The 13,062-nt window shown below is 40.9% G+C and overlaps 1 protein-coding gene across 3 annotated transcripts in view; it reads left to right on the top strand.

The window, feature by feature from the left end:
• The window catches only part of MGAT5 (alpha-1,6-mannosylglycoprotein 6-beta-N-acetylglucosaminyltransferase), a 134,102-nt gene extending 122,518 nt beyond the window's left edge, over positions 1-11,584 (top strand). For 2 of the 3 annotated variants that reach the window (XM_034061681.1, XM_031053070.2), the window contains exons 16-17: positions 2,417-2,574; positions 4,299-11,584. In XM_034061681.1, coding sequence (XP_033917572.1) covers positions 2,417-2,574; positions 4,299-4,497 — 357 coding nt within the window. In that variant the 3' untranslated portion in view covers positions 4,498-11,584. The remainder of the gene's footprint in view (positions 1-2,416; positions 2,575-4,298) is intronic. The other variant, XM_034061682.1, reaches the window with a different exon arrangement.
• The last annotated feature ends 1,478 nt before the right edge of the window (positions 11,585-13,062 follow it).

Here is a 13,062-nt window from a genome sequence, read left to right as displayed (position 1 = left end):
GCATGTGCTTAGCACTGTGCCTGATTAACAATGTCACATGAAGCAAAAACAAAAGTTGAGAACTTATTTTGAAAAGCTTTTGGTGGGAGGGAGGAAGGACAGAGGAAGCAGCACAAACTTGGAACAAGAGCAAAGGTGCATGGAATTGGTCTAGTTCAGAGGTTCTGGAGTACATTAACTACAAGAATGTGGTCTTCTGCGATGTTTGTGAAGAGGATGGGGCCAGCCAGATGAAGTCACCCGCAACTCACCCTATGGGACAATAAAACTATAGGATTTAAAGGAGTTGTCTGGAGTTCCCCTTTTGGGGCCTTGGCTCGGGATCAGGAGGGAGGACAGTGTTCACAAGAAAGGTTTAGTGATTCCCCAAGTCTTCAGACAGCTGAGCGGAAGGTTTTTAGGGTCTGAAGCAAGAGAACTACTGTGAGCTGTGGCTTCATGTTTAGCAGTGCCACCACTCCTTCCTGACAGTGCACTCCCCTTGCCAGCGGCCCTGTGTGGCTGTTAAATGCATCAGTGCTAACTGCTGAATCCATTCCTTGATCCTGTTTGCTCTGTGGCTGTACAAACAGTTGTGTCAGCTCTTCGAAGCGGCAGCATAGAGTGGGAGCCAAAGGGTGGGACTGCTGAAGTTGGCCCTGCCATCAAAGGAGCAGCCAAGCAACTGCAGCTGAAGCAGCTGTGGAATTACTTGTTGCAAACCTGGGAGCTGCTTGATGAGGCAGGCTGGGCTGATGCAACAGATACGGTGACTTTGAAAGATGTGGTCAAGTGGAGTGTTAATTAACCCAGCAGAAAATGGTTTTGGCAGGGCTCTACTAGGTTAGCAAATTGATTTGGCTCAGCAGAGGGTCAGCTGAGCACCGGAGCATGGCGGAAGGAGGGGAGCAGGAACATTCCTCCAAGAGCAAAAAAAGCCAAAGGGAGAATACCTCCTTTGATGGCAGGGCTAAGCCTGTCTTACCTTGAAGTTGTGGTCAAAGGTAAAATAAGCATAAATGCAGTCTCTTGTGAAGCTTAGCCTTCTGGTTTAAATACCATCTTTTCTTTATTTCATCCTTACGCATGTGGGGTTGTGGGGTAGGATAGACTGAAGATACCAAATTCAGGTTGGTTTTGGTGGCCAATATCAAAACTAACCAGAGACGGCAAACTGAAGCACAGCCCTGTGTGCTAGTACCTGTGAAGGTCATGTACTGTGAGACATGCTTCAGGGTGGTGTAAGCTGAGGGGAAGGCTTCCCACCAAGCTAAGGACTGGCAAGGGGAGCCTGTGCCAAGTTTGGGGGAAGAATTTTCAGCTAAGAGATGTTTAAAGCTGAAGCTCTCAGCAAATGGTGAAGCCTCACAAGTGATTAACTTTGAAAAGCTTTGTCTTCTGCCTGCATTAGCTCTGAATCCAATCCAATATTATGTTATCCAATATTAGTGTTATACTGTATGTATTACATTACCATATATTACAGTATTATATAATATATATATTACAGTGCTGGATTGGATTCTGAAAGTATATATTTTCCTGCATCTAGTATTTTTAATACTGATTTATGAAAGGACAAAATAAGCAGGGCACTTTAGTTCAAACAGCAAAATGACCTTTTGAAACAACCTCATTAAAAGGTACCTTCAGCTGTTGATTACTAACCTGTTTTTTCAGATGCTGTTAAAATTATTCTGCCATAAATATACCCTAAAATGATTTTATTTTTTTTTCCCAAATATGGCATGAGGAAATGGCTTAGAGCTGCATTAGGGGAACTTCAGAAGTTCGTTATTGACAGAGTGGTCAAGCACTGAAACAAACTCCCCAGGAAAGTGGTCATGGCCCCAGGCCTGTCAGTGTTTAAGAAGCGTTTGAACAGTGCTCTTAGATATATGGTATAACTTTTAGATTGCTCTGTGTGGACTCCAGAGTTGGACACTGATCCTTTCCGCATGGCTCTCCACATGGGCCACTTGAGACATTTCTCACCTAGCAGGTAACAGACCTCCAGAATTCTCCTACCAGAACTTCCTCCTGATCCCTGTGCTAAGTATCACTTAGAAAATATATAACTAAGAAAATAGTTCTGCTAGCACTGAGTTATCACTGAGAAAGCCAAAATGGGTTCCGTGTGTGGAAATAGAGACTAGCTAGAGCTGTTTATGGTAAACTAAAAATGGTGAAACTAGGGAAGAAGCTTCTATGGTAGGAATGATAGCACCACATTTCAAGTAGCTATGAAAGGTGACAATTCCCTCATGCTAAAAACCAAAAATGTTCTTTTTAAATGTGCTTAAATTCATGATTTTGATACAATTCCAAGAGCTGCAAAATGAGTGTTTGGGTGATAATAACTGCTTATTTTACTAATGGGAAAAATTACTGTCAAGGGACTGGATGTATCATAATAAAACATGATCTGTCACTGCAGGATTTTTGTCATGGACAAGTGATGTGGCCCCCATTAAGTGCCCTTCAAGTAAAAATTGCTGAACCTGGAAAATCCTGTAAACAAGTTTGTCAGGAAAGCCAGCTCATCTGTGAGCCTTCCTTCTTTCAGCATCTCAACAAGGACAAAGCTCTACTTAGGTAAGTACTGAAAAGTATAAACATACTACTTGGTCTTGTTTTATTGCACTGGGTTTTGACACACATGAAGTTTAGTGTACTAATTCTGTGAGAAGGGAAGTTGGGGAGAGCAGTGCTGGCTGGCTGGCAACAGCAAGCTGTGAGGTTAGCTCTCAATCCTTTATAGCAGTGGATGGGAAAAGCTACTGCTGTGCTGAGAGTGCCATTCCATGTAAGCGTTTTTCCAATGAGACAGTACCAGGGCCAAAAATTTTCATCTCTTCCTTCCCCCTTATCTGTGTGTGTGTGCACTGTGTGGTGCCCTTTGATGTTGGGTTTTCTGCACTGCGTAAAGATGCTTGTGCTGCAATGATCCCAGATGCCAGGGCTATAATTAGGTTTGGGTGGACCTGGTGCAGCCCTGGCTGAGCAGGTGCACTATGCTACAACTTTTGCCATATTCTTCTGAGAGTTAGTGAACTTACATGACTCTGAATGCTAATCCTAGTTGTGCTCAGTCAGCTGGGTCAGAAATGAAATACATTTTGTTGCAGTAAATAGAACTCAGTACACATTGTGTGATTTCTGTCAGTTGTTTACATGATTTTAAATATAGCACTTATAAAGCATTGCTTTTATTTATTGAGCTTCCTCTTTGGTCATGATTAACATCCATATTGAAGCATCTATGTTCACTGGCAGTTAGCAGTTACTGTTTCTGTAAACCTTTTGTCGGTATTGTCCTACATAATGAATTGTAAACACTTGTACATGAAAGGTAGTGTCAATTTCTGAAGCTTACCAGCTATGCATTAAGGAAATTAATGTTGCTTTCAGGTGCTGCCTCTTTAGGAATATGTCTGTGTTCCTTTCAGAATGAAAACAAAGCACTCAACGCTGAGCTCCAACCAACAGCTGTTGGGGAATCTGCTTTCTAGGTTTTCTATCTCCACTTTTTTGCTAAATTAAACTCTAGAATGTTTTTATTTTTGTATTTTATTTGAAAAATCGTAATTCCCAGTGGAATTCAGAAGCAGCTCATAAAAAGTTTTGTCAGGCTTCCTTTCTAGCTGTCTAGACAATGTTATAATTCTGTGGGAAAAAAAAACCCTGTTAAATGCTGAAAGCTACCGGTGTTTCGAGAATAAGTGAAAACCAAGCCCCCGCTGGAAGTGCTACCCTCGTGCTTAAGCTTTGTGGTCAGAAAACAGCAACTGGAATTTTAATGTTTTCAGCTGTCCTGCACTAGCTGTCTCCCTGGAGCAGCATGTCCCACACCAACCAGCTTCTGCTGCACAGCAGTGTTGCCTCATCTTCATAGTTTGGCAGAGCTATCTCACCTCAAGCTGTCCAGGGCTGCCTAGCATGGTGGGGCTCGCCTGCGGGACTTCCCTGCTGAAATCAATGAGGATATCTCCCAATTTCATACTCTTTGGTTTTGTCTTACTAGAAATCCATGGTGTATGTTAAGTACTGTGCTGTGGGGAATAGTCAAAAGCATTTTTTTCCTTTTTAACGTGTTTCATTAGTCTTTAGAAAAGCAGCAAAGGCTGTACTGCCCTCTGCAGAGAGAATCTGTGCAAGCAGAAAAAAATGAGTTGTGTTCTGGAAATCTGCAACTCTTAAGTGTACTTGATTTAGGATTTAATATAGCATTTTATTTTTGTTTTAGCAATGAAGGATGAAAACTGTACTGAACTCCTGTAAACTCCACAGTGATTTAGATCATATGCTTTGCTTTTTAGGCATAATATTGAATGTCTCACCATGGAGTCTGCAAATGATATTCTGGTCCCCTCTTTTGATGGAAGAAGGAAGCACTGTGTTTTCCAGGGTGATCTCTTATTGTTCAGCTGTGCCGGATCCCACCCCACCCACAGAAGAATCTGCCCATGCAGAGACTATATTAAGGGGCAGGTTGCGCTTTGTAAAGACTGCCTATAGCAGCAGCAGATCTTCTTTTGAGTTGAGGACAAAATGTAAGTAGTTTTGCAAGGAGCTACTTATTACTTCCTGCACTTTTGTCCAGGTTTTTCGCTGCAGGCAGAGCTATCATTGCTGGGCAGAATCATCTACTAAGAGAGGAGGGATTCATAACAAACAGCTAACTGATCTTTTTTTTCCTATAAGAACATTTGCAGTGCAACTCTTCAGATTCCTTCATGTGGCTGCGAAGAGAAAAGAGTTTCATGTCCTACAGTGATTTGAAGATGTCTGCACAGAACAGTTTGTAGAAACTTCCCAGACCCATCAAACTTCTTTTTTGTTGTTGTTGTTTGGGTGAAGTGTTTTCTATTTTTGTAATGAGTTAGGCCATCCCCCATCATGGTTAGCTAAAGGATCTCAACTTCATTCCAGTAGAAAATTGAGAAAAGTGTGCTTGACAGCAGAGGTGCAGGGGCGGGAGGACAGATGTTTTATTCTAAGTGCACTGGTTTGGGTACTGCTTTAGTGTGAACAGCTATGAAGTTGTTTACTTCACAAGAACTTGGACTCATAACTCTGTACCCTGTTCTTGGGTTAGCTGGGCCCGGTTCTTTTTTTGTTGTTGTTTTCTTTTGTTTTAATCTTTGTACACAACAAGGCATTGTCTGCATCAGAGCTGCTGCATCAGAGCAGTCTAGCCCGAGAGTATCATGAATGAGCAAACAAGCAGTTGCCAGCGTCTGACACATCTCGGTGACTTGACAACTGACTACAGTTGTGGCATTCCTCAGTGTGGAAAAGCTACACAAACATACTGCCATCTTGGGAATGGACTTGTCACAGTTTACTGGTCCCATTTAGAGAGTAATCCTTGGAATTTGCCCATGCTTCTGTTATAGTCTGTCTACTAGAAATACTGTGTGAAGCAAAAAGTATTCAGCACCATTGGAGCAATATTATCGTTAGAGGCTCAGTCTGCTATGGCTTCCAGTAGTTAGTGTTGCTGAATGACATAGAGAGGTTAAACTAAGCTAACTATAATTATTGTATGGTAGAAATTTAAAGTGTCTTCATAACTAGCTAGGTTTTAAAGAGAAATCTTTTCTGAAGATCAAATAAGAGGAGACAAACAACTGCTAAGAAAAGCATTGATCAGTCTCATGGGTTCTTCGTTTTTCTGGTTTAGGGGGTGTTTCTGGTTTGTTGGGGGTTTTTCCTTTCTTTTTTTTTTGAGCAGGCACACCAGTTACAAATTTAGAATAAAGCACAATCATTTGTTTTAGAGCAGCAAGTTAACTCCTCTGAACCGTCATGGTTCATAGAGGTAATTTTTGTTACTTTCAGCAGAAGGTGGCATGCTTGAAGCACCATTTGTAGTCAGCAAATTATATGCTAAGATTAGAGAGAAACAAACCTGCAGTGTATTTTGATAGCAGTCACATTCTGCAGGTTTACAATTTGGACATGCTTTAACCATGCAGGAAAAAAACTTTGTATCAATGTGAAGGGGTTTTCCATAAAGGTCAACAAGCATAACCAGATAATAATGACAAGCGTGGATACTTTGAATTTTCCTTTCTTGGATGTATCTGGTTGGTTCAGATTTTTCTTGTAACCAGCATTCATAACCTGTGTGTGAATATCAATGTATCTCTTGACCTACCAAAGACCAAGCAAGGGAATTGCTCTTTCATTGTGGATAAATTCTCCAGACAAGAGAACAGAACAGTATATATATTTAAATTTTCAATTTAAAAGCATTGTATTAGCTTTCCAAGCTTTTTCTTTCCTGTGTCAGCACTCAGTTTTCCTGTTACACCCCATAACATTGCTGTGGACTACACAGTAGCTTAATCCTGAGACACTGTCGAGTATCCAAAAAGGATATGTGGGAGCTGGTGAAGAGCAGGGTCACCCGTAACTGGGTTGTGATGATGATAAAATCTGCTGTATTTTAGAGTCATTTTCCAGAAACAGAACAGCTGGTTCTATAATGGGTGGCAAATGTTTTGTATGAAAAGAAAACAAACAAGTACAGAAATCCTTACTTTTACCATAGCTCAGAATTTGCTTCTGTCAGCACAAATGTCATATGCACTAGTTTTAATACCCTGGTAAAGCTGGGGGAGGAGAATTGGAAATCAGTCTGAACAGGTGGAACAATTCACTTTGTATTTATATAAAGTACTCCCCACATACCTGTGCATATTTGCTCAACTGGAACATCCGGAGTATCACAGTATATATATATACTTGGTGCTGAAAGTAAAGGCAACAGAAGAACTTGCCTTTACCAGTTCAGCCTGAGGTTCTTCAGGCAGGAATTTAGTTTGGAATGAGAGAGCACCGAAGTACGTCGGGAACAAAGAGTTGTAGGTGCACGCTTAAAGAATGCAAGACCCTTAGTTTTTGCTGTAGTGTGATTCTTTGCTGTAAATACCTATATGCTTGTTTCCCACACACACACTGTATGGTCCACGTGGCCTACTGCATTTTGTTTTGCCTCTAAACCTTTAAAGATGGAAGGGTTTGTGTATTTTTAAGATTTTCTGGTCTAGTGCTTTGCTCAGTGCTACATTTGCCTTTACCACAGCAGGGAGAGTCTGTTGTAAGCTGTTTTTTTTCATGCTGTAGCACTGTTTCTAGTCTACTAAAGTGAATTACTGTGTACTGGCAAAAAGGAAATGGCAAGCATCAATGCCTCTTGGGTTTCAGCTAGGGACAGAGTATCTAAACTGGTTTCAGAATCAGTTTGGTCTCATCCTGTTTCCACTGGAATCTATAGAGAAGACTCATTAATCTTAAAAAAGAATCAAGACCTGTAATTTGATATGGCTCTAATAATAATTTTAAACTCTCTTTTCAGAAAAAGTGTTACTTTTCTGAAGACAGCTTCAGTCGAAATTTCTGTAATAGGATAGGATACTATCCTATGAGAACTGTAAGCACATAAACTTTGTAAGCAGTACTGGCTAAGCCTGATACAGCAGTCCCCCATCACACACCGCAGTGTTTGTTCACACATTGATAAGCACTCGGGCATATCCATGTCAGACTATATAAAAGTTTGAATAATTTACTAAACTGCATAATATATATCTGCATTTCGGGATAGAGGGCAGCCTCCTGTCTGAGTTCGGTAACTATTTTCCTTCCTAATTAAAGAATTAGGTATAGTCCAATTCTTGCACTTAAGAATATTAGAGATGGGACTGTGCTGCTGTTTTTCAGTCAGACAGTAAAGCTTGCAGCTTCCTTTCCTCAGAAATCAGGTTCTTGCATGACTTTTATTTGAATATATTGGTCGGTGATTGAGGGGAAGAAAAAGTCAAAAGTTGAATATAAAACCATTTTCCAAGCTTTTAAACATATCTCTCATATCAAGACATTCTTTGTTTTAAAATTTTGTATTTTTGTATGTGACCTGAGTTGTTCTCAAAAATCTTGTTCCTATGAGATTAGAAAACTTGAGAGAAGCATTTACATATTTATTAAAATTAACAGAAAAGGCTTGCCTTTGAAAGGTAAAGTTGGTAAATACACACTGTTTGAAAATGCCAATAAAAACCTCATTTATTTCATATATGCAAGTTGATTTGCACATGTATAAATAGAGTTGCTTTTTGCATTTTTTTGCTTAGTTTCTATGTTTCTTTTTATAATGTATAGTTGCAGCAGTGTGTTTGCTTGTTTGTATCAGATTATGTTTCTTCTACAAATATTTAATGTTTATGTGCCTTTTACTTTCTTCGGAGTTTGGATGAGTGTTTGGAATACAGATGCTGTCTGAACAAGTATAATGGAACACTAATGACAGGTAAAAATAGTGCTTGATGACTTTACAACTTAATGGTATGAATTCAGAATGTTTATAAGTAGCGGAGAAATCTGTTCTAGAAGCATAAGGTAAGGGTTAATAAGATAAAAGATAGTACAACTTTATTAATCCTCGCTAAACATTGCTTCAGCAAGGAGAAGTCCCTTTACTATGTAATTTGACATGAGCTCCTGCTGGGATGGGTTGTCTGTTTAATGACCAGAGCAAGCTAAAGCTATTACATTCCCCGAGGAGACACTGCTAACAGAAAACATCTAGAAACAGACATATCTGATTTGATCAGAAGGAAAATTGATGATCTACATTAAAGTGCTCGAGGTATTGGGTTTTTGGATAAAGACATGGAAGTGCATGGGGCAATTCCTGGTGCTACCAGAATACAGTCGTTTTGTGATACAGCTCTTAGTGCAGAGGGAACTCTGGATATTCCGCTTGTTGCAGATGGTTTTCTTTTTAATGCTACTACTTTTCTGCAAGAAGACTGTTTTGTACAGTAATTGCTGCTCAGGTTTCAGCTGGAGGCTGTAGAGACCCAGGACTCAGTGTCTTTCTCACTCAGCTTTGCTCCCAACTACCTGTGCCAGCTTTTGTAACTTGCTTGGTGACGAGCATTCAGAATTGCTGAGAGTTCCTGTTGGCATCAGCCACAGATCATGTTGTTAGCTGATGGCTTCTCTCCTCACTTAATCACACTGTACTACTGTCCTTTATAATGCTAGTCAAAGTCCTTGGTTTATCCTTGACAGCTTTCCTTCCCTCACAAAAGTGAGTGGCCCATCTAAATTACAAAGATGATTTATGAGTGTGCAGTGCTTCTCATGTAAACAAAATCTAAATTGCTTTCTCAGGTGTTTGTTCTGCTCATGGTGCATTTCAGGACCAGATTTTGCTAGTAAGATAAATTAAATGGCATGGATCAGGCTGGATAGAATCTCATCCAGGTGTAATTAACTTCATGACTCCCACTGGTGGCTTCAGTGATAGCAGAACTCCTCCGTTAATTTTTCTTCAAATTAAAAAAGCATCTCTCCCTTTTTAATACAAAGCAGTGTATCTTACAAGACCAAATACTTGCAGTTTCTGTTGTTTGCATATCAGCAGCCAGCTTTGTTTGCTGTTGCAGCATGTGTCATTTCTGACTAAGTTGATGTTACTTACTGTTAAAGTATCAGGTGAAAGCCTGCTTCAATAGCTGTTCAGTGCACAGTTTGGAGTTGGGGGGTGGGTGTTTGTTGTTCGTGGTAGTTGTTTTATTTGTTTGAAGAGCCTTTCCAATTTCACAGGCTGTTTTCTGAGGGTGCTAACGTTTTGGCATGGCTATTTCTTTGGGATGTTCATGCTACAGCTGCTATGCCTTCAACTTTTTGACTTGTGATCTCTTTTCATATGTAGTTTTCCTGTGGTCCCAGTTTCTGAGATTGCTGTAAAGTCGAGGGGAGTAACACCCTGACAGGCATATGCTTTTGTTCAGGCTGAAAAGGCCAGGGACAGACACGACTGCATTGAGATACGCTTTAATAATATTGCTGTAAATGTAACATCGAAACATGCCAGTTTATGGGCAGTGACTTAAATCCCATCTTCATATTTTTAAGCAGATCTAGAGGGTTTTTTAAAACGAGTTTGTAATTTCCGATTATATTCAAATGGAATGTGTAAAGACCAGACTCCAGTGTGAAATATTTACTGTGGGTGTGTGTTGAAAATACTAGCAGCTGAACCCCAGAATGCCTCAGGTGGGAGGCATCATTTATGTTCTTTCTTCCAGGAAAAACAACAAAGTGCAACTGTTGCCAATGTATCTTGTAAGCGTAATCCTTTGCATATTCATATAGTTCTGACCATACAGTAGCATGTTCTAGTTCAGCAGACCTCTCTCAACATCACCGAGCCATTTGTGTATTAAATGGGTCGATAAAATCAGGTCCTCAAAGTTTCAATAAAATGAGTAGTAACTCCACCTTCCACACACAGAAACTCCTTTAGGGAAATTCAAGGAACACCCTTCTCTCTGGGGGGTCCAGCGCAGGTGCCATTTACCTTTCATGGACAGTTTATGGGAGCAGAATTTGTCACCTTGTGCAGGGACTCACACAGCTGAAGCACCACAGACTTGCTGTTCTCACATTTTACAGCATAACATGTGGCTCCTCTTCTGTATGGGAAAATCCATCTGTATTGCACTGTGCTGTCATGCCTGCAAATACCAGCCCTTGGCCAGTGCTGCTCCAATCAGGGTCAGCTTGGTCCTGCAGGAGCCAGCAAACTCTTTGGCTTTAAGGAGAGCATGTAAATAAGGCTATGGCATTTACGGAGCCATCCATGCACTTGGCAAAAGGCATGCAACACATCCTGGCTTGGATTCCAGCAGCTGCAAAGTAGTTCAAGGTATCAAATAGGAACACAATAAATCAAGTTAAATTGCTATGTGAAGGCAGTTAATTTTAATAGGGTTATACCCAGAACTAATTTGTTACATTCATTAATGAGTCTGTTGCAGTAGAGTGACAGCAAAGACCTTTTTTAAGAGGCTGTGGGTTTGTTTTTTGCAGAGGATTACAGCAGAGGAGGAGGAAATGGCAGGTTTTACCAAAGGAAAAAATGTGTAATTTTCATCAGAAAAGTTACCCTGAAGATTCTAAGAGAGCTACAAGAAAAATATATGGGAATATTTGCAAAGCTAACTTGAGCCTGGAGAAGTTGATCCCCCTGAGGTTGCTCAGCTGAGGGCTGCAGAGGGAAGGAGAAGGGCAGAGGAGAGTTTGGGGCAGCTCTTTCTGCTCTGGATCATTCCCTGGAGGAAACTGGTGAAGGGGTCAGAATCTGAATAATGTCTGCAGCACTGTAAATTAGGGGGAAAAAAACAAACCAACTACTGAAATCTGTAAAATATAAAAGATTGCTGCTTTTTGCACATGATGATCTAGAGACGGAGTTTTTATACGTACATGAGAACTTCAGGATCAGGCCGGTGCTATATGTGTTTGGTTTGAGTTCTCTCCTGAAAGGTCGATTCTGTGTTTTATTTAAATGGTGGTGTTCCAGTATATTACGTTCAAGCAGTTTAATTCAGAAAGAACAGAACACAGTGGTTCAGATACCATGGTGTTCCTGGGGTTCAATAGGATGGGAAGGTTTTAATTTACTTTTTTTTCTAGAAGAGTAAATGTCTGTACTTTAATGGCATAGAAAAATGCTTTGTTTTCACTGTTGTAGAAAAAAAACTAGGGAGAACTTTATTTTTCAATAAACCTTTTTCTTGTGTGATTTGGATTGATGATTGCTTTGTGCTTAAATGGGAAGTCCGTGAGCTGCCACTGATCCAAAATTGCATTTGTGTGGCTTTGTCCTTGCAATTCTGCAGCCAGGTGTTCATGTTGGTGGCTGACGCTTGTGATCTTGGCCATAAGGACAACAGGTAAGTAATTGTCTTTTTGCTTTAAACCCACCTAGGATAATGGATACATTCAAGTTCCTTGTAAGGGCAGATTTGTCACAGCAGTAGGGAGCAATTCTTGGTTTTCTAAAGATTTCCAGCACCCAAAAAATACTGTGGAATTGCCCATTGGTGCACAGATAAACAAGACTCACTGGTGCAGTACTCCATGGAGCTCAAAAATAAAAGCTATGTTGTGGTAAAATAACATCTTTAGAGGATGTTGTTTTTGAAGATTCAAGTTTAAATGCAAAAGGCTTGGATGGCTTACAAAATACTTGCATATGGGACACGAGTTCAAGCATGAAATGTGGGACTCCATGCCTGGTTTCCTTCAGTCAGCATCACTCCTGAAGCAGGTTGAGGTTTCGGCAGCTGGAGCCACCACCTGAGAGGGGCCCTGGAAGGTCCATCCACCAAAATCATCTGAGAGATGGTAACTTGTGCCTGGGGGGAGTGGAGCAGGCGTTCAGTGCACTTGAAAAGTGCTGCCTTAAATCACCTTGGAGGTTGCAAGCACATCTATCAGAAAAGATGTACAATAGAAATGTCCAGTGAAGCTCCTTGCAGGGCGCTGCCAGGTTACTTCACTGGGCCAATTCTGCCAAATGGCTCTATCTCCCTCAGTTTTTGCTAGCCCAGCTGAGCCTGAGGGAAGGGTTTGCTGTTGTCAACTTCTGTTAGCAATGGTCAGAGGTTTGAGGGGTAACAGGACAATTAACATGGGAGCAGTATGCAGTAGTGACACAAATAGTAAAGTAACCAAACCAGCCAAAAACCAAATGAAGACTGTCTCTTTTTTGTCTGTTTGAAAAATGTCAATTTGTAGCACAGTTGCTGTGTACTTCTAAAACAACACTGGAGAGAAGCAACTGCTTGTGTCCTACAATGCCTCTTCCCACGTTTGTTGTGTGGAGGTTTGGTTTTTTGAAATGTGGCCCCACATAACCAAGTCGTGTAAAACCTGAATGGAACAGAAGCCGGTAACTGTCAACTTGGGATCCTTTTTATTTTCCCTGTCCTAGCTGATGACACACCAACACTGGTAGAGTAATGGTGTAAATAACAGGGTCAGACTGAAGCGGGAAGGTAAAGTGTCTGCAGGTTGGGAGGATGTTTTTGACTTGGCTAGTCAGCTGCCTGGGCTGGTCACTGGCCAGAATTCAGGAGTTTAGAGCATTGTAGCAAAGCACAGTGGCTTTCTGCTACATTGCTTCTACAAAAGCCTTGTATTGCTGTTTCAGTGAAGTACACGAATATCCTTCACCAGTTGCCCCTTTTTGTGGGTATTTCCTTGGCATACCTCACC

Source organism: Melopsittacus undulatus, chromosome 4 (genome assembly GCF_012275295.1).
Source record: "Melopsittacus undulatus isolate bMelUnd1 chromosome 4, bMelUnd1.mat.Z, whole genome shotgun sequence".
Classification (NCBI taxonomy): Eukaryota; Metazoa; Chordata; class Aves; order Psittaciformes; family Psittaculidae; genus Melopsittacus; species Melopsittacus undulatus.
This window is presented reverse-complemented; position numbering and strand designations above follow the sequence as displayed.